The sequence below is a fragment of the Musca domestica genome, unplaced genomic scaffold (genome assembly GCF_030504385.1).
Source record: "Musca domestica strain aabys unplaced genomic scaffold, Musca_domestica.polishedcontigs.V.1.1 10, whole genome shotgun sequence".
NCBI classification, from domain to species: Eukaryota; Metazoa; Arthropoda; class Insecta; order Diptera; family Muscidae; genus Musca; species Musca domestica.
Genome location: NW_026712115.1, coordinates 11,809,803 through 11,833,134, shown reverse-complemented (window position 1 = coordinate 11,833,134; position 23,332 = coordinate 11,809,803). Strand labels below are relative to the sequence as shown.

Genomic DNA, 23,332 nt, shown 5'->3' with positions numbered 1-23,332 from the left:
TGAGAATTTTCCAGAAAAAAAGTTATTCGTGATGGAATTCAGGCGTGAAAGTGTGATTTCTTTATATTTGGCTGGAAAACCACAAGTGATAACGTTAGAGCACTCCAGCATTTAAATGTGAAAAAAGCTTTTGTGCAACATCAGCAGAAATGGTTCGAAAATAAAGAAGCATCTTGATCGAAACCCGCGTCGCAGTGGCCGAAAAATGGCTCGTGAGCTGAACATATCGCAATATTCCATTCGGCAAATATTGAAAAATTAGCTCGGGGTAAATCCATTGAAATTCCAAAAAGTGCAAGAACTTACACCGCAACAGAAAGAAAATAGACTCAAAAGAGCTAAAGAGTTTCTTCGTTTGGCCGAAAGTGGTGAATTTGGTTTTCATCGATGAGAAAACATTCGTTGTCCAGCAGTTCGTGTTTACCAGCAATGATCGTGTTTACTTCCCAAAGAGGTAAGCTGAAAATGTGCATCTCGGTTGGCCACCAGAACTCAAGCGCCGGCATCGTGATGGTGTGGGCCGCCATAACATGGCCTCTCTCCCCTCGTATTAATCGACCGTGGCATCAGAATAAATGCCGAATATTATCGCGAAAATATTCTGGAGGGTGTATTAAAGCCTTGGGCACACAAACATTTTGGTCGCAGACCTTGAACATTCCAACAGGACTCAGCACCATCGCATTCAGCACGCGCCACCTAAGAATGGTTACAAAATGAGGTTCCTCGCTTCATTTCCAGCGCACAATGGCCACCAAAATCTCCGGATACCAATCCGCTGGACTATTGTGTCTGGAGTATTTTAGAGAGCAAAGTAGGCACAAAAAATACCAAAGTGTCGATCACCTCAAGTAAGCGCTTCGCCGGGAATGGGCCAAGATACCTCAGAGCAACATTCGGGCAGCGCGTGATGGTTTCATTGGTCGTTTGAAGGTCATAATTTGTGCCAAAGGCCATTATTCGTGCCAATCCGAACAAATCTAAGATTATTCTAAAATTTGATGCTATTTTCGACATTTTTTTCTTTCATTCAATTAAATCTAAAAAAACATGTAAAAATTATGGCGTTAAACATTGTTGCAGTTATTTGTATCTCACCCTGTATATATGTAACATTTTTATAAAATTATTATTATAAAAAATTAGCGGGGAGGTAACAGAAATCGTTCGAGGTTGTCCATTTTCGTAAGTGACCTAATCCTGGTAGAAATATTGCGATATGTCAAGCTTAAGTCAAATCGCATACTCCCATGCCTTCAATGTGACACTTGGTTGGGATTGAAAATGTTGGAAAGGCTCCAGAAGAAGTGGGCGGCAATGCACAGCTTCGAACTCCTTCTAAGTTTGATAAGAAAATTACGACGAGCCAGGTTTGGCCCAATGCAGAGTTATCGGTGGAATCAACCAAACAGACGGATAGACATCGTTAGATCAAAACAGTTTTCGCCCAAGAGAAATTGGGTCGGAGGACCATATTAAAGAATACTATGGACACATTTTAACTAAGCCAAAAATGAACTGCAAAACTGAATTTTTGAAATGCTGCATGTATTGCTTAATATCATCGCTTTGCTATAGATAAATAAGGCATAAATAAGATATTCTTTTCCTTATTCGAAAGAGAAAACGACTCTTGGCTATATCTTCATTATTTTTGATCGGATCAAATCGAAATATTTAACAGAAGTATATAGGACCCTATTGTCAGTTAAAATACCCCAAAAAAAAACTTTATTAATGGCTTAATTTCTATATATGTATATGCCACAATATATATTATTTGGATTATATATCTCTGGGCCCAATCGCACATATTCATGAAAATATCAATTGAAAAATACAAAGAAAAACACCCATAGAGTCTATCAAAACAGTTTTTCTCGTGCAATTGCCTCTCTTGGCTCAATGTAATTGCAAACATCGTTCCATATATAGACAACAAAATATAACAACAAAAAAATAACAACAACACTACACAATTCATGGAAAGCTAATTTCATGCTGGGGAAAACATGTTTGGTTTTCAATAAAAACTGAAAGTAATTCCGAAATTCAGAACAAACAGCAATACATGACTTGTATTATTTTACTTTAACTGCTGACGCGCTGCTTCTGACATGTATTTAGGCCATTTGTTGAAATTGTGCCACAAAAGTCAAGGGATGAGGCCCCATTTGGTCGTCAACAAAGCAAAAAAACAACGACCCGAACGAATTCCATGATGGAATTCCTATCGGTTACCAGGAAACGGTGAAACAGAATAACAAGACTAATGCAGCTGTGAAAACACTTTCAGTGGAGCAACATGGATAGGTATCCCCCTCTCCTTGCATGCTTCCCCTATTTCCTCCACGGCTGGCCAAACAACTTCTGTGAAAAGGAGTTTAAAAACGATTTTAAAGAACAAATATCCCAAAGGCTAGAGCGAAAAAACAACAACATCCAGCGCACACACACACACACACATACAAACATAGTCTCCAAATTGAAAGTGGAATCAAGCGAAAACATGAGTGACAACAGCAACTCAATTTACTCGGTTATTTCTACCGTTAACAGGAAGTTGCATATTATCTGTGTCACATGCAATTTCCGCCTGTAGCTCAGTTTCAGCAAGCCACGATAGAACCGGTGATGTTAGGTAGCGCACATGCATGTGTTGTTACATGTCACGTACACACGCACAGACACCAACACACATTGGCAAACCGGTAAGTAGAGGCATTTGCAAGCAGCCTATGTCATTTGCTCGGCAAAGACATTCCTGCTCTCGATGGATTCCTAGTATCATTAACCCAACGGACACACAATGTAAACATCGCGCTTCTATAGACAACCATCCAGACAGCCACACCGTCAGTCAGTCAGTCAAGTAGTCTATTAGAACATTTCTCTGAATATGGCCAAGTATACTTATATACACAGACGCGCACACACACACACACACAAACACGCTTGTGTAAATGCAAAGAATCTGTATCAGCCTCTAATTTGTGGCTTATTGATATATTGACTACAACCCAACTTTACTGGGCGAAGTACATTGAAACTGAGAACAGCAGAGCAGAGCGGCAGCATCAGCAGAGGTTCGTAGCAATAACACGAAACTTTGAACTTTAACTTTGCTAAGCTCCTGCCCAATCCCAGGGGAAACGATGGTGTTGAATTTCAACAAATGGCACAGTGGACGTTTCAGGACACTTTATATTGGTAAATATAAATATGAGTGAATATTTATATTTACCAATACGACTACATAAAAAAATATTTTTTTATAATGTAAAACAACCCTCAAAATCGGAAAGAAATTTTTGATAACATTTTGGCTCAAGTGTCAAACTCATATTTCCAATTTCAGAGAAGAGATTTCTACGCTATAGTTTAAATTTATATGAGAATACAATTACACAATTTGATTGCATTGTAGGAAGATGGAGAGAGAAAATATTGTAACAATGAATGTTTTCATCAATTTGAGTACCGCCTTTGCACTGCACGAGATTTGTGATTTTTGACATAAATTTAACCCCAGAAGAAGTGAACCAATTTGTTTATCAACATGGTTTGAAACATGAAATGTATGGAATTCAAGCGTGATAGTGTGTTTTCTTTATATTTGGCTCAGCACTCCAGCATTTAAATGTGAATAAATCTTTTGTGTCTCGTATCATCGCTCGTTACCATGTTACTGATAGCGTAGCCCGACGTCAAGGAAGTGGACGGAAGAAAACAGCAACATCAGCAGAAATGGTTCGAAAAGTAAAGAAGCGACTTGAACGAAACCCGCGTCGCAGTGGCCGAAAAATGGCTCATGAGCTGAACATATCGTAATATTGCATTCGGCAAATATTGAAAAATGAGCTCGGGGTAGAGCCATTGAAATTCCAAAAATGCAAGAACTTACACCTCAACAGAAAGAAAATAGACTCAAAAGGCTAAGAGAACGGGGTGAACTGCCGAATCTGGGTTTCTACGATGAGAAAACATTCGTTGTCCAGCAGTTTGTAAACCAACAAAATGATCGTGTTTACTTGCCAAAGAGGTCAGCTGAAAATGTGCACCTTCCGTTGGCCACCAGAACTCAGGCGCTGGCCATGGTGATGGTGTGTTCCGCCATAACAGCCGATGGTCGCTCGTATTAATCGACCGTGGCATCAGAATAAATGCCGAATATTATCGCGAAAATTTTCTGGAGGGTGTATTAAAGCCTTGGGCACACCAACATTTTGGCCGCAGACCTTGGACATTCCAACAGGACTCAGCACCATCGCACTCAGCACGCGCCTTCCAAGAATGGTTACAAAGTAAGGTTCCTCGCTTCATCTCCAGCGCACAATGGCTCCCAAAATCTCCGGATACCAATCCGTTGGATTATTGTGTCGGGAGTATGTTGGAAAGCAAGGTTGGCACTGAAAAATACCAAAGTGCAAGCGCTTCGCCGGGAATGGGACAACATATCGCAGAGCAACATTCGGGCAGCGTGTGACGGTTTCATTGGCCGTTTAAAGGCCATATTTCGTGAAAAAGGTGACCAATTCGAACAAATCCAAACTTATTTTAAAATTTGATGCAATTTGCTTTCATTCAATAAAATTTGAAAAAAAAATGTAAAAATTATGGTGTTTGACTTTGTTGCAGTTTTTTATCTCACATAAGTATTTCAATAAGTTACAAGGGGAATGACAAAATTAATATGTTCTCCTTAGTATGGTGGAGGGTATACACAATTTATTGGCACAACCAATGTGAAAAGATAAAATAAATAATTAACAATTCCAACACTACCCAATATTTCCCACTGTGCTTCGCTGCCAATCCAATGTCGAAGATGATGAATTATGACAATACAACTTGACCGGACTTTAAGATTGGTTGTTCTCGTTTCCTTTCAAAATGTGCTTCCTTCCGGAAAGCGAAAAGATTATGGATGATGGAGAGCATGAATAAACTACCAATACACGCATTATTTTTATTGAGAAGAAACATAAACTAATTGAAAGGACGAAAACTCTGGCGAAAAGTTGGCGACGACCAGGAATATTGAGATCAGCGAGCAATTTCAAAGTTTTACAACCGAAAGAAAAGCATCGAATAGCGCACAAGCAAGCAACCAGGCCAGGGACATACATGGCAGGAATAATGATAACGAACACATCAATAAATTAAAAGACCATCAACATCGGTCGCAGCAGCAGCAGAAGAGGCAGCAACAATAAATGAAGACATCAACGACAACATAGCCACAGCTACAACTACAACTATAACAAGGCTGGTGCAATGTGTCGTCCATTACTGTCAACACAACGGCCCAGCGACAATTCTTTTAAGACGGATGGAAATGGACTTCATTGTCCTGTTTGGGTGTAATGGAAGCACAAGATGGATCCACACGTCCACCAAAGCCGAAAGAATTGCAGAAAACGTTGGCATTAAAGGCAACCAGACAAGAAGTCGAAAAAGTGTAAAATTTAAATACATTTTTGGACGAATTTTTGTGGTCTTTATTGTCACTGAATATTTTTTATTGTTGTCACCCACCATTCCTCGTCATGGCTATGCAATAGCATTTTGTTCCGCTTCCGCTCAGTGAAATTCATCTCTCAAGTGTGATTAATGTGTTTGTTGTTGTTGCTGTTGTTTTAAATTTAGTATTGTGCTAATGACTTCATGTTACTTGCTTACATTATTCTGCCGGCACCGTCGCCGCCGCTACTAGGCTATAGCAGCAGAAAAACTTTGAAATAAAAACAAACAAAAAGAATCGCCAACTTCAGACGGAGGAAACAATTTGTGAACTAAACAAAACAGAAAGGAATTCATCTTCGGAAGGACCAACCAACAAACAAAAAAAAAAAGTAAAGAAAGTCTCAACAACACCCTCACCCCTTCCCCTGCTTCCTCTTCTAGTTGTAATGATAACTGGCGCCATGTGCAAAATAATTAGCGATAATTAAACATATTTTAAAGTGTCCCACCATGGATCCGCCAAACCAAACCCTACCACCATGCTCTCGTGCACTCATCAAACGGTAGACCAAATACAACATAACGCTGACACCAAACAATGATGATGAGAGCGATGGCCCTCGCTGCAGCATCAGTATCGCCAGCAGAAATGTCCGAATGAGGACACTAAAATAAATGCTACTCCATTTGTAGTTTAGGTTAAGAAGATTGATTATCAGTCTTAATTGGGGGATTTAGACAAAATGGAAGCATTTGAGAGCTACGAAATGAAGGAAAACAACAACGACAAAAAAGGAACAAAAAAAAAAATAGGAAATGAAGAGGAAAGAAAGGACAGAATAAAACAAGTTGAAATGTAACAATTAACCGGCATTCGGTATTTTATTGGCCATGGTCATATAACTTTGAGAGGCAAAATAAAGTCCGTACAAATTCATTAAGGATGAATAGTGGCTTGGATGTAAAGTAAGTCTTAAAAAATGCTACTAAATGCTAGCGATCTCCATAGTTTACGAGCCCCCACCTATCAACCTTCCAACACACACACACACACACAAATTCAACTCGATAATAAAATATATTGAGGAGCGCATTTCTCCACAAAACACAAGCACTCAAAATTAATATGGTTCATGGTCGTGAATCCATGAATCCTAATACCACCAGCCCCCGCCAGCCCATTCCACATAATATTGGCCTTGTTAACTTTTAGTTTCTTTTTTTTTTTCGTGAAAACAAACGAACGAGGTCATCACATCAATGATATTTGAGGAAATATTAATCCAATGAAGTGCAGAATCGCAGCAGCAACGGCAGCGGCAGAAAATAGCAAAACTAAAATAACTAAACAAAAACAAAGCAAAATTGAGCAGAAGTTTGAGTCGAAAAAACATAGGCGCAGAGATTTGAGATGTGTTGGCAGCATTCATGTGAGCATCAAAAGTTATTGCCTTACGCCCTTTTGGTTTTGAAGCCGTTGTTGATGATTGCCCAATTTATTTGAATTAGAATTTCGTAAATAAACCTAATCAATTTCAAGGATATTAGGATAGGTGTCAGCATTTTTGGTGGCTATATGTAGAAACGATGGCATAGTTAAAGAGACGGCCAAAATCAATTATGAGTTTTAAAATCAAAACATAACGGAACTTCTGTACGATGTTAAGATAATCAATATTGCAGCAACTGCAAAAATTAAAAAAAATGTTATGAAGAAATGTGATAGACATGTTTTTAAGCCAATCGAAGAAACAACTTTTATCATTACTAGCAATGACATGAACATACCCTGCCATTCAATTTCTCCACCATCAGGCAAACACAAAAACAAAACAAAGAAGTAACAAGTAAAACAACATTAAGTTCGGCCGGGCCGAAGCTTTTATACCCTGCACCTTTGGGTAAAGAAAACATTTTTATATAAAAGTATCTGAATTCAAACGTGTTTCAAAAAACCATAAAGTGGGTGAGGCCGGTGTATGGGGCCGTACCAAACCGAGAACATCTATAGACAATTTTATACCTCAAGGATTGTAAATGTGGTAAGTGTCGGTGTGTATCGTTATATGCGCGCTATAAATCGTGGACCTAAATATTCAATGTTCTGCCACCGGAGCTTGAGCCCATTATGTACTACAAATACCAATTTTAGACAAATCCGTGGAAAATGTGGTAAAAATCATTAAAACACTGAATATCCGGAGGTACCATGACGAGGGGGGCTACATAAAAACGTGGACCTATACATACAATATTTTGTCACCGGAGCTAAAACCAAATTTTTAGACAAATCTGTTAAAAATGTGACGAAAATCTTCAAAATACCGAATGTCGGGGGTACCGTAACATAGGAGCTATACCAGAACGTAGACCGTTATACACTATGTTCCGCCACCGCATCTAGAACCCATTGCGAACTACAAATACCAATTTTTAGACAAACCCATGGAACAATGTGACAAAAATCATCAAAACAACAAATATCGGGAGGTACCGTTTTATGGGGGCTATATAAAAACGTGGACCTATACAAAAAATGTGTCGAAAATCATGAAAATAACGAATATCGGAAGAAACCGTTATATGGCGGCTATACCATAACGTGGCCTGATGTATCTGATTTTCAATACCAACCATCGTAGACATAATACGCATTGTTGTGCCAAATTTTGAAGCTCTACGTGATTTGAACAGACAGACGCACATCGTTAAATCGACTTAGAATTTTATGCTGATTATGAATATTTATATTTATGGGGTCCACGACGAATCTTTCTGTTATTACAAAACATGTAATCGAAATTTCAAACAATTCTGTAAAAAGTTTGGCTACAATCATCCAAATACGTAACATCGGGAGGATAGTGTCTATAGATAAATCTTGACTTTATAGAAATTGTACTGTATAAGCAGGAGAACCCATCGCGGAATCCAAATACTGAATTTTAAGTAATTCTGTTAGAAGAAAATGTAAAAAACTTGAACAATATTCTGTCACATGAGGTAGAAACCGTTATAAACTCAAAATATCGAATTTAAAAATACTCCGTTAGAAACTGTGACTACATTCGTCAAAAATATCGGGAGATAAAGTTATATCAGGGCTATACGAACGTGGATTTGTATAGACAAGGTTCTGCTATAGAAAATATAATCCATTAACAGGGAATATAATCCAGTCCGCTAGAAACTGAGGCTAAAATCATCAAAGCATCGAATGTGGGAAGGTACGATTATATGGAGGCTATGGGAAACGTGCCACAGAACGTTATATACTTTGATGAGTCTAAAACGATTATTTCGATGAGTTACAAACGGGATGAACTTAAACAAACTTAATATACCCTCCACACAAGGTTTGTGGAAGGTATACAAAATAAGATGTGGTGAAATCGAACATAAATGAACTTATTAACTGCCTCTTGGTGGCTGTTTTGTAAGTACTTACTTCCAAAGATGTTTTGTAGATCGTTACTGGTACTTAATAATAAGCCCTTTAATTTGTAATGAGATTTTACTAAACTTCCTGTGATAATGAACTTCTGAACTTCTTGTGATAGTTTCGTAGATTTTGTACAACGCGACAACTCCAATGAAAGTGACTAAATTTGGCAATAGACTTTGCGTAATGTTTTTTTACATAAACCCATTTTATGAAAAATATTCCCCTTTTTATACCCTGAGCCATGTGGCTACAGATGGCATAGATCATTTGATACGGGCAAAACGTTTTTAATGGAAATAACGATTTCATACTCTATGTATTTTTGAACCAAATTCGTTTCAGGACATTTGAAATCGATCTAGGGGTGTCCGTCCGTCGCTCTGTCTGTCTGGCTGGCGAACACGATAAATCTCATGCCCTTATAAAATGCAAAATAAACATCCGATTCCTTTCAAACATCACACATCTAAATACATCTACAAACGCAAGATCTAGGGCGGGGATTGAATATGACGCACCGCTCCTTCAGGTACCTCCTTACAGTGGGTCAATTTTGAATAACTTACGAAACAAGTAAGGGATCTGATACCTCCCCCAACAAAGGGTCAACATTTTGAATAATTACAAATTTCATAAAATGTAATACAATCATTCAATTTTTCGGGCCCACTCTTGGCTTGGCTCAAAAATTTTAAATTATTATAAGCTTATACCTCTTAAAATTTACTATATCTATAAACCATGCATCTAATGTTAATATGGGTATGTCAGTCCACTTAATATGGTATCACCTCCCCCTTAAGATACAAGCATTTTTTACTTGCACGACCTCACAAAAGTTCTACATTTCGCAAAAAATATATACACATCTAATATATAGTAAAGGAAGTAGTCTAGATAAACCTGCCAGGTTTATCACAATATTTGTATCAGATATATAAGGTTGAGGGTATACATATGTGTTATTTTTTTTAAATAATAAAAATTAATATAATTTTCTGTGATAATTATCGTTTTTCAGGTAATCAATTTTCATTCAAGAAAATGGAAGTTAAGATAGATAAATACAGTCAGACAAATCATGATAAATTCTGAGTTTAACCACCAAAGACGAATGAAAATTGTGTCCCAAAAATTATCTCTAACAATTAATATACCAAAGACTGTAAGGCTATAAACACCCATTATCTTGTGTGACAGGGCATGATTATAACCAACAGTGCCTTTCAGGGCAACTCTACAGCAGCTCAGAACTACAATTGTCACTTTATATTCTTCAACATGTGAAAATGTCAACTTGGCCATAAGTTCAGCTTCTCCAAATCCCAATAGTATTATACCGGCTACGAACATTAAGTACGAAATTATAATATAGTCCATGTAGTTGATAGATGCGACAAGGACTTTCAAAGCCTTAAAGATTTTAATAAATGAAATTGCATTTGAAATTGATTTTCTACCTTAAAAATATTAATACACAAAAAGTAAAAGAACATCATAGTCCACATATTGCAAGGAGCTTTTTAGATATGGGTGCTAAATTTCTGTAGAAGATATAGCACGGTTTAAAGTATTTTAACGCTACAAGGACTAACTTAACTTTTTGTTGATTTATTAGAAACTCTAGCTAAATGAGCTGCAACTCTTCGAGTTCTAGAGACATCAAATTGAAAATTTGACACAATATAAAGTTAATTTCCTGGAAAAAGTAGAAACTTTACTACTTTTTATAAGTTAAACATTCCTTCGAGAAAATGGGTCTACGATAAATATGTGGAGTGATTGCGAGCAGATATTTGCATTTTAAAGAAAATTTTAAATAATAAGGGGCAATTTTGTCCTTAATCAGGAATCCACACGAACGAACAGCGACTAATTAGCGTAATACAATGTAATATAATAGTAATTCTAATCACAAAAGCCACATAACGGCCGATTTTTTTTAAATCAAATATAGTTTTTTAAATTGGCATAAATTATGAAATGCCATAACTAATATTATTCACTTTATTAGCATGGGTAAAAATGCATAACCCTACCATTCATCCTTCTCCTCGTCTGCATCTCCTTCATAAAATATTTTTGTTAATCGTCTTTGTTTAAAACAAAACATTTTTGACAAACCATTGTGATACTCAACAACTTATTTTCCTTTGAAAATTGTTTGTGTTTATTTAGGAATTGAAATAGTTTAAATAATTTACAAAATTAACAAAACATCTAAGAAAATTACAAACATTTGCTACCGACATTAGCGAAACAAGAAGAGAATGATTTTATCGGTCCTTTTGTGCCGTTTGTTGGCGAAAAATAAGAAGCAGAGGGAGAGAGAAAATAACAATATCAAATAAAAAAACACTTGACACATTTTGTTAATATTCCAACTTATTGTGATCCGCTAAATATTCCGAGAACAAGTTGTATAAATAAGGAATATTTTATTTTTGGTTTATGCCATTCTACACAACAACAGCAGCATCAGCAGCAGCAACAGCAACAGCGGCAACAACAGCAACAATAACGGCATGGCAAAGTCTATTTGTCTAAGCTTTTGACCCTTTTTCTTCTTTTGCATTGATTGAAAAGTCAGATGTAAAACAGAGATGACAAAATCGTTTAAACAACAAGGCAACGACAATATTCAAACATTTTTGCAAAACCCACCGAACCGACCGACCGGCTGCTGCGGGCGGATTTGTTTGGGTGAAGGACGACAACGATGAGGAGAACGGCCAGGACAAAACAATTTTGTAAATTAATTCCGCTGTCACATTCAATTCTAATGGCCCCAGGGCGAAAGACGAAACTCCTAAAGTGGTGGCGGTGTGGGGGAAAGAGTAGAAGTTGACTTCCAGCAAAACAATTAAATTGAGATGTAAAGTTGAAAGCAGAATAAACACCAGCTAAAAGTCGAAAACAAGTATTTTTCTCCCTAATAATTGAAATAATTGAAAATTAGTTGCTAAAATTCTTCCAAGAGCAAAAGAATGTCCCTTTATTTCGTTCACTCTTCCCTTTTTGAACGCCTCCCCTTTGTCTCTATGGCTTTATTTATTCATTTGCAATTTGTATCGTTTCTTCTTTTTTTAGTTCGTCTCACAACATTCAAAGCGGGGTGCGGATGGCTAAATTTTTGTGATGGAAGGGCCAGGGGACATGCCAAATGAAATATTTTCATTTCGAAAATATCCCAAAATTAGTATTTGTGGAAGGGGGTGGCATTATTTGATGTGACATTTTTTAATCGTGGAGATCCATGCATTAGAGAGTTGCTCAAATAATTTATGCCAACTTTTAATTTTTTTGTATTAGAGAAGGAGGAGGATAGTGTAAGAAGCTTTTTATGCGGAATAAGGGTCTGACAGCGTTTTTCTTCTTCTTCTTTTGCTTTTTTACACATATATCATTTAGATGTTTTTGCATCCTAGATGTTTGGCATAGATTCCAACACAATATTTAATAACAAACAAATGTTATCAACGATGTTTGTAGAAAACCAATATTAAGGACTTTTGTCATTTTCTTTAGAAGCATTTCCTAGGAACTTGGGTAATCAATGAGGAACAGGTTTTTCTTCCAAATATGCTTTTTATCAAAATCATTCAAAAAAAAAAAACAATGATGGATTAAAATAAACTAAGGATAAATCAAACAAGGATGTGATGGCTACTGCACATCAAGTTCACATAAGTATAGGACTTTGTCCACAATTATGAAGGATTACTTGCTCCACCTTACACCACATCAAATTAACATAACTTGTAAATGCAATATTTGCCAAAACACATAAAAGCCTATAAATCATGAGGGAAAGGACAATAAATGTAAACCAATTTATACGTTTTCCAAAAGAAGTTGTTTCCCAGGAAAAAACTTATCAAATTTATGAAATGAAATTTATGGAATTTAATGTTGAAAATTATTTTATTGGTTTGGTTTGAAAAATAGTTATTACATTTTGGTAGTTTTGTTATACCCTCCACCTTGGAAAGGAGGGTATATTAACTTTGTTATTCCGTTTATAACATCCCTAAATATTCGTCGTAAACCCCATAATGTATATATATTCATATTCAGCATAAAATTCTAAGTAGATTTAACGGTGTCTGTCTGTCTGTCTGTCTGTCTGTTGAAATCACGATACAGCCCACAGTATTTGACGTAGAGCCCCAACATTTAGCAGAATAATTTGTATTGTGTTTAGGATTGGTATTGGTATAGTCCCCACATAACGGTACCTCCCGATATTCGGTATTTTGATGATTTTTGCCACATTTTTCACGGATATGCCTGAAAATTGGTATTTGTAGGTCATAATGGTCATATGTACGAAAAGGTAAGGCAGGTTTCGGAAAGAGCGTTTTATGAACCTAACGGTTATTCACATTTTATAAGAGTTACAATTATTCCAATTTTTGACCCGTTGTGGAGGAGGTACCAGAAGGAGTGGTCCTATATTTTCCATACCAGATCTTGTTTAAGTGGAAATATTGAGATGTTTTAAATTCTGAGAGAACTTGCACAAAATCGAATTATCATATGAAGTAATTTATGTATTTTAAATTTTGACCTTTTGTGGGAGAGGTACCAAAAGACGCGGGCAGATTTGCCCATCTCCAAACTCAATCTAAGTTTGACAAAAATATTGCGATGTACCAAGTTTAGATCAAATCGGATACTCCCTTCGAGAGTTGTCGTGCGCACCAGCCAGCCAGACAAACAGACGCACGGAAGGACAACTATAGAACAATTTCAAATATCCGAAACGGATTTGGTCCAAAGAGACGTATAGTCTAAAATTGTTATTTCGATAAGGCTCGTTTTGGCCGTATCAAATAATATATGCCCTCTTTAACCAGCCATATGGTTGAGAGTATAAAAAAGTGACAGATCAGACAGACGGATGAACCCTATACCAAAGCTGGATGGATATAGTGTCATAAAATACACTTTACCAAAACACACTTTAGTTTTAAAGTCTTAATTTGAAGAAACCCGATTTAAATAGTAATAATTCTTAGGGTGTTAGTCATAAGAAAAAAAAAATAAAAATAAAGTTCGGCCGGGCCGAACTTTTTATACCCTCCATTTGGAAAGTAACTCAAGTAAAAGTATGTCTCTAAATGCCGAAATTCCAACATTTCACTTCTGTTATTTGGAACAACCAATCCCAATTACAAACAATTACTTAAAAAAGTTGACTGAAATAATCAACATAACGAATATCGGGAAAAAAAACGTTACTTTTATGTAAATTGTTCTATGTATGCAGAAGAATCCATTACGGAACCCAAGTGCAGAATTTTTAGTATTTCCTTCAGGAAATTTGGCTTAAATCGTCAAAATACTGAATATCGGGAAGTACCTTTTTATGGGGCCTATAGAAAACAAACCATCGATAAAAGTGAGAGAGGAGAGAGAGAGATTTTCAAAAACAAGCTTCAAGAATGGAACCGACAATTGTGTTTCTATAATATATGTAAGAAGACAGTTGCTAGAGGAACCATAGTGATGCATTTTCTGGGCAATAAAAAACTAGAGCAGATATTTCAAAACATAACCAAAATATGTGGTAGCGATGCTGGAAGTATTTGATAGATATCCGCATAGACTAATGTTCCTCAAAGTTATTTACAATTGTTTTTTCCTGGCCAAGACTCTACAACTTCGAATGAAGCGAGAAATCATAGTATTAGCAAACATATGGCACAGTCCTTTTTATTATTATTTAACTTTGTTTAGAAAAATAAAAAACAGAACATGAGGTGTCCACAAAAATTGAATCATTACAACATAATTGGAAAGTAGGACTAATAGCGATAACCTCCTTTTGAAATTTAAATGCCTTCATAAGGGACAATCACTCCCAAATTTGCCACCCTCAAGAGCAGCAGCACCACTCTTTTAACACACACACACATCCAAAAAAATAATATCCCACACGAATACCCGGACATCACCTCGATAAGCAATCAAAGTAAGTTGTTATGCCAGTTTTGGTGTTGCATCAATACTCTGATCCAGTTACTATGCAAACAAATTAAAAAATGAAAAGAGGATCAGAAAGAAACTTTGTCGCACAACAAAAACTAAAAAAACACCAAAAACGAATAAGAAGAAGAAAGCGAAAAAAGCAGCGCTGTTCTGTTAATTTCTCTCTTACTTTAAGTTTGATAATACGAAAACATTTCCAAAGGACCAAATTACCCTCGTCGAGTTTGTCGAAGGTGTGTTTTTGTTATCGCGCAAAACTAAAAAAATAGAAGGAAACTTTTCGATTTGGTCTTAACGGCAAAAATTCAGCGCCCCCGTACATAACGAAACTTAAAAGTCGCTGGCAGCAGCTGCTGCCGCTTCCGAACGTTGCTACTTACCTACGGTTGCATGCAACAAAGAGGCAAATTTCATAGTTTTCTTATTAAGTTCCAAAGAAGAAGAAGAAGAAAGAACTACTACTAAAGTCACTATAAAATATTAAAAGGAATTCTTTTCATTTCTCCCATTTCAATTTTTTTTTGTTCTTCCTTTTTTTTGGCTTATCACTTTCTAAAGTTGACGCTGAGTCATATCAAATGCTGTTGCCGCTGTTGTAAGTATTTCCTGTACACACGTGTTTAGTAAATTAGCACTGCTTTTTATTGTCAATCTCTGGAAAATCCAATGCAAACTGAATCTAAATAGCTATGTTGTTCGTATTCGAATATAGACATTATTTTCATTTGATACTTTTAAAATCGCGGAAATGTTGTATTCCAATGTATTTCAAAGTATATTCAATCGAGTTAAAAGAGTGATCACACTGAATTCATTCCCAGCAGAAGTTTGGGAGTAGTATGAATCGAATAACCCATTTAAAATGCAACGTAAAGAATCTTCCTTTTGCACTGCAAGTAGGTTGGAAATAATAAGTTATACTTAAAAAATGTAACTCACTTTTCGCAACACCATGTAATGTATTATGTCGGCATATATTGTCCGTGTCCGATTATCAAACCGAAGGTTGTTTAGTAAACCTAACAGCGGCGTAGTGTGCCAAAAGATTTCGAATTCAATGGCAGCAAAGGACAATGTAAAGAAGATGATTGTGGAAGGGACGTACACAGCAATTCGTTACGTAACCATTTAGAAGGGGCCCAGTAAGAAAAGAAAAAGCGGTAAGGAAAGGTCAAATATCGGGCGGGCCGACTATATGATACCATACACCACTATGTGTATTTAGCTGAGCTCCCGTAATAAAAAGAGTTTATATTGGGAATTTATATGAAGTAGATCACCAACTATGAACCTTATTTGAATGCGTATCATGGCTTTAGAGTAGTGACAATTAGGGAACTATATCTAACTCTGAATTGATTTTCAACAAATTTTACGAAGGCTTCTGCACCTCCAGTACCAAATAACATTGCTGTATAGGGCATGATATGACTCGAAGAGAATTATATTAAAAAATATTTATTAAAGCAATATATACCATCAAATTTGAAGTACTTGTTTCTAGGATGAATTCAGTCGGAATCACCAAAATTCAGTTCATTTGGACTATATCCAAATCTGATCCGATCTCGATAAAATTCGGCACAGGTATTTCTTGGCTGTATCTAATACCTGCTACCAAAGATCATTGTTGTGGAGTGTATATTAAGAATGTGAGGGATTAAACACAAATCGAATGAAACACTTATATGGGAGCTTAAGCGATATCTGAACATATTTTCACCAATTTTGATGTATTTGATTCTAGCCTAAATTGGGTCGGATGTCCCAAATTCATTTGTATGGGAGCTACGTCTAAATTTGAACCGATTCTGAATAGGGCTCGTCCTTGGATCAAACAAATATTGTTTGTAAAATTTCATTTCAATCGGTTAATAAATGCGTCCTGCATTATGTTCACAAAAATACATGGACAGACGGACGAAAGTACGGACTGACATGCATAAATCGACTCAGAAAGTGATTCTATGAAGATCCTCAAAAGTAACTATGGGTCTACCTATCTCCCTCTCCATGTTACAAACAAATGCACAAAGACATAATACCCTTACCACCATGTGGTGTAGGGTATAAATACTTTTTTATACAAAATATTGGCATAAAGTAGTTGTATCGGAGGCACCCATCCCCCAGGACCGCAGCCTAAGTGCGTGTCCGAATTGTGGTAAAATGGAACATATCCTCTAAAGGTATAAAAAATGTTTGACTCTTCTTATTTGTGGACGTTAAGTGATTTAAAATTTATTAGGAATCTAATAATTTACTGAGATTTATTATTTTGGAATTTTTGATAAAGTAACCCTTACTAATTGAAAACAGTAATTCTATTCTATTCTATTTTTTTTTTTTGTTTTGCTCCTCCTTTTCTTTCACAATACCAATCGCTGCTATTTCACTGAGCACAACTGTTCATATAAATTAGTTTGTAGAAAAGTTTAGCATTTTCCGACTTTTCTTTTTTTATACTTCGATATTTTTTGTTTATTATCGCGTTAAATTGATGTTGTTCGGTCGGTGTCGGTTGGTATTTTCAGTAGACACTGAATATACGTTGGGGTTGACTGTTTGTGTGTGTGCGTGTGTTTGTTTGTTTACTTACTTCTTGTGAACTTTGCGCAAAAAAGCTAGCTGCCGACTAGCGGGAGGTGCAAAGGAAGGAAACATTGAACTCAAATCATAAATAAAAATTTTTGTGTGACCCCAAAAAATACACACGTACATATCTGGTGTTGAAGTTGTTGCTGTTGTTGTTGGCATTGGTGATGGTGGAAGCGACGGTATACGTTATGGATAGGATATTAACTTGATGACTTGCTATTGGCGATTGGTGGTCTGTTAACCAGCGGCAGGACCATTTGTTTAGTGCAACATCAACATCCAATTCACACCCACTCGCAGTAACAATCGATTCAACTGTGGTTAGAATGAAATTCACATTTCCAAGTTTGCAAAAAGAAAACACCATCGCCAACAACAACAACAATATAACAATTTTTATAGGGTTTTATGGGTGTAATGTTATTTTTGGGAATGAATGAGTGGATGGTTGCACAGTGGAGTTTTGAGATGGTAATGAGAAAAATGCTCTTATTGCCTTTGGAAAAAAATACTTAAACTGTACGTTGTAGAGCAAGGAGTGACTGTAGCCAAACGAAATTTGTAGTTTTTCAAGGAAAACGAGTTAGAAAGCTTAAAAAGTGTTAAACATAGTTTCCCATTTTACGAGAGTTTTTATTATTCAAAATGTGGACCTTTTGTGGGGCAAGTATCCGAAGAAGTGCTCGGTGCTATATATTATCATTATAACAGATCTTGCCTTAGTAGAAGTATTGGGATGTGTTTGAGTTTGATGTAAATCTGAAGCTTACTTCGAATTGTATAAAAGTTATGGTTATTCAAATATATTGATCACTTATGGGAGAGAAACCGGAAAGAGTGGCCTGCTCTTTTTCTGCATTCATACTATATCTATAGTTGGTAGAAACACAGGGATGTAGAAATTTAAAGACTATTGCACCCTTATTTCATATTTTATAAGAAGAAGTGAGCACTGGAAGAAGTGAGCCGATTTTGTTAATTTTCGCACCTGATAAAAATATTAAGATTTACATTTTATGAAAATTGGATGATCCTTACTCTTTACTTTTTGTATTGGAGGTACCGGAGGAGCAGGCCGATATTGTTTATCTCCCAACTCAAGATAAGTTTGATAATAATATTACGATGTATGAAGTTTGAAGAAAAATGGAAACTCCATTCGAGAGTTGTTGGGTTGTGCACCAGCCCGACAGACGGAGAGGCCACATTATGTCATAAGGCTACAACTTAAATTATGCCCCAAAAGTACGGGATTGCTCAAAGAGTGGGAGTTTTATACAGAGTTTACTGTTCACTCTTATGTGGGGGCACTCCCGAGTTAATCTTGGTTGAAAAATTTGAGTCGCAGCCAAATCTTTCGAAATGGAGTGAGTGTTTGCTTTAAGAGTTAACAGAATTAAATAATAGAAAAACTAAGAGTGATCAGCAGGAGTAGAATCCGCTCGTTTTCGAATGATTTTTGCTCCCACTCTAAAACGATATCTAAAAAGAGTTTGCTCCTTTTTTTCTACTCCCAAGAGTACTGCCGCAAGACTTCGAAGGAGTTTCACTCTTTATTCTAATTCCAGCGTGTTTAACGAAGGTGTGGATATACGTAATTGTATCTAAACCAGAGCTAGGCAGAGAGCCTCAAACATTTTTTGTGATTGTATGTGTTTTGAAATAACAAAATATTCCAAGTGCTTTTTTGCCTCTCTTTACAGAGTGAGAAATAATTTGTTATATTTAAATTTTCAATTTAAAATTTTCTGTTTTCAAAACAATATTGTTGGTAAAAATTAATATTTTGAATAGACAATTTGGAGATATATTTGCACAATTATTTCACAATTATGATTAATTTTAATATAAAACAAGTAAAAGAGCTGTAAGTTCGGCCTGGCAGAACTTTGAATAACATCCACCCTCTGGAACGAATTTGGCAATTTTCGAAAAAATAAAATCCGTTAAAAATTCTGTTAAAATCCTAAAAATACCGAATGTGTACCGACTGCATAGGTAACTTTTGTCATAAACCATTACAATATTCAAATGCGACACTTGAATAAAAGAAACGGTGAATAATGTAACTAAAATCATCAAAATACCGATTATCGGGAGGTACCGTTACATGGAGGCAATACCAAAACGTGGACCTACATGGCCCATTTTCAATACCAAAAGTCCTGCAGACATAATATACATTTGAGCAAAATTTTATTAATCTACTTCATTTCGTTCGGGAGCTAGAGCGATTTCCACAGACGGACGGACATCGCTAAATCGAAATAGAATTTTATGCTGATCATGATTATATATACGTTGTGGGGTCTAAAATGTATATTTCGAGGTGTTACAAACGGTGGAACGGTGGAGGGTATAAAAAAATAATATAAATGTTCTTCAAAAATATATAAGTTAACATAATTTTGATGTTATTTGTGTTTAATAACCATCAAAGTTGCCCCTTTAAAAACTCATATCCTGTGTTGGGTCCTAAAAGATTATTTCTATGAATCACAAGCAGAATGACAAACATCACAACCTTTTATTTTTCCCAATATTGACCAAGAACGTACATATCATTTCATAGAAATCAAGGGATATGAAAATGTCTCTAATTTGGAAGGACAATAAATTTGTCGATCAATATGAAATTAATTTATATTCCTAACATGTGAATTCGTATACAAATTCTGTCAAATAGAATTCAATCGAAAAAGATAATCTTAACAGTTGTAAGTCTTACAATTTCGGAAATATTTGTTTCAAATATGTAGTAAGATATATTTATGTGTTCCAATATTTCTTACGGTGTATTCATAAAAATGTCCGACAGCACCTTCCTCATCGACTGCTCGAACAAAACTAAATATTCTCCCAAAACCATTTTGACAGAAAATTCAAAACAATTTATTTTTTACAGTTGTGTCTTGATCTAAACCAGGGCAAGGCAGAGAGCCTCAAAAAATTTTTGTGATTGTATGTGTTTTGAAATAACAAAATATTGCAAGTGTTTTTTTGCCTCTCTTTACAGAGTGAGAAATAATTTGTTATCTTTAAATTTTCAATTTAAAATTTTCTGTTTTCAAAACAACTTTGTTGGTAGAAAAATAATATTTTGACAGACAATTTGGAGATATATTTGTAGAATTATTTCAATTCTGATTCATTTTAAAATAAAAATTTTATATAATTTTGATGTTATTTTTGTTTAATAATTTCGGACATAACATGCTAACCATCTATGTTGACCCTTTAAAAATCCGATTCCGATTTCCACAGGCTGGCATACGCAATTAGTCGTATAATTTTATGCTGATCAGAAACTCATATCCTGCGTTGGGTTCTAAAAGATTATTTCTATGAATTACAAATAGAATGATAAACATCGCATCTATTTTTCCTAAAATTGACTAAGAACGTACATATAATTTCAGAGAAATCAAGGGATATGAAAATGTCCACTAATTTGGAAGGATAATACATTTATCTGACAATATGAAATGAATTTCTATTCCTAACATGTGAATTCGTATGCAAATGTTGTCAAATAGAATTTAATCAGAAAAGATAAATGTCAAAAGTTATAATTTTTACAATTTCGGAAGTATTTGTTTCAAATATGTAGTAAGATATATGTATGTGCTCCAATATTTCTTACGGTGTATTCATAAAAATATCCGACAGCACCTTTCTCAACGACTGAGGAAGGTGCTGTCGAATATTTTTATGAATACACCGTAAGAAATATTGGAGCACAAATATATCTTACTACATATTCGGAACAAATATTTCAGAATTTGTAAAAATTATAGACATACTATTTTAGAACCCAACGCAGGATATGCGTTTCTGATCAGCATAAAATTCTACAACTATTTGCGTATGTCAGCCTGTGGTAATCGGTATTAATTTTTAAAGGATCAACTTAGATGGTTAGGATGTTAAGTCGGAAATTATTATTTGTGTTTAATAATTTTATTTTAATAAAAATTATATAAAATTTTTAAAAATGTCAACTTATATATTTTTTTACTTTAAAATGAAACATAATTGAAATTACTGTGCAAATATATCGCCGAATTCTCTGATCAAAATATTAATTTTTAACAACGAAGTTTTTTTAAAACGAAAATTTAAAGACAACCAATTATTTCTCACTCTGTAAAGAGAGGCAAAAAAACACTTGCAATATTTTGTTATTTCAAAACACATACAATCACAAAAAATTTTTGAGGCTCTCTGCCTTGCCCTGATCTAAACCAACTACATTAACCGAACATGTCGAGCCGGCTGCTGCTCCCGATTGGCACAAAGCCCTATTAGCCCAAGCACGTCGAGGCGATTACAACACAAATCTATAGCCCGGTTATCGTTTGGCCGACTTCGTCAACCTGAGTTCCGAAAGCCAGAATACATCAAGCGGACTCTATCAACACGAATATTCGAATAACATAAAGTCGGCTATATCCATCGACCGTCAAGTCTTTCATCATTAAGTCGACTTCATCAGCCCTTATACACCAATCCGAATATCATCGAGCCGACTATTAATATCCACAGAGCCGTCTGTATCATCACATGCTTGTCAATTAAAACCACAAAAAAATTGTAATATATCAACTTACGTTTTAACTTGAGGATTGTGGGTCCTTTGTGGTTCATGTGTTCTGGAGTTAATCCTGAATGCGACTGAGATTACTTCAGTCGCAGATAAAGCATAGCAAATAAATAAATAATCGGAAATAAAAACAGAAAGTCTGGTAGTGTAAATTTAATGATAGTAAGTACAGCATCTCTAACTTTCTAAATGGAAGTCAGTAGCCAAATCGCTTAAAATGAAAATTTTATAAACAAATAACAATAAACCACTGTTTACTAACGGGAAAGCAAACAAAATCATGAGCCGGGAAGTAAAGGAAGGCACTGAGCAATGAAAAATAAAAGGAAAACACAATAAAAGAAACTTATACAACGAATAGACGAAAAATCATCACCATCACGACCAAATGCGGAAACGGAAACCAAACTTTTAAAATCTGGCCAAAAATATTACAAGAGTTTTGAGTTGTGATTATTCCCACTTCCCTTTTATGTGCGAATCCGTGAGAAGTCGACAAAGTAGTAGCAGAAGTAGCAGTGCTGATGGGGGTGGTGGTAGTAGTTTCGCTCGCTACCAACCAACACACATAAATAGACTTGAATTTTTTGCCGACTTTTTTATTTTTTAGTTTTACGCTCTTAGACCAACAAAAAAAAAAAGCTGCAAGTTTAGAAGTTGTGGGGAAATTGTTAATTAAACTCTACTTACCGTCTGGGTTTATTTGAGTGCTGCCACTTGAAGGATTCAAATATAAATACACTGAAATGAACAGAAAGGGAGAGAGAGGAAGAAGATGAAAAGAGGAACATTTAAAAATGCATTCACAGCAAAAAAAAAATGAAAAAAAAAAAACAAAAATACTAAAATCTAAATTACAGTTAAGAGCACGAATTAAATATAAAACAAACTTTTTAAAAAAAAAATAAAAAAGAATTCCGAATTCGGTTCTCTATTTCAATTTCGAGTTAGTGTTCTTTGATGTCAATAAACTTTTTGACTGTGACCGGAGAAGTGTAGCTAAAATCACTGAACTGCAAACACGCATGGTGCGAACTATTTTATTGCTTCCGGACATGAGGTGAATTTATAAACTGAAGGCAAAAAAAATATGAGGTTATTATACTACCTTAAAGACAATTTCAAGTTAAGTTGTAGATACAAGATTGTATATCGACCGGGTACATAACATAGGGAATTTTGATATCACTTCGGATTTTTGAATATTTTACATGGTAAAAATAAAA

At 35.5% G+C, this 23,332-nt stretch overlaps 1 protein-coding gene across 1 annotated transcript in view; it reads right to left on the bottom strand.

The window, feature by feature from the left end:
• LOC101891849 (nuclear pore membrane glycoprotein 210) overlaps positions 1 to 23,332 on the bottom strand; it is a 159,779-nt gene that overhangs the window by 8,963 nt on the left and 127,484 nt on the right. Inside the window, exon 23 of the mRNA XM_005192007.4 lies at positions 22,797 to 22,847. Within this exon, the coding sequence (XP_005192064.1) occupies positions 22,797 to 22,847 (51 nt within the window). The remainder of the gene's footprint in view (positions 1 to 22,796; positions 22,848 to 23,332) is intronic.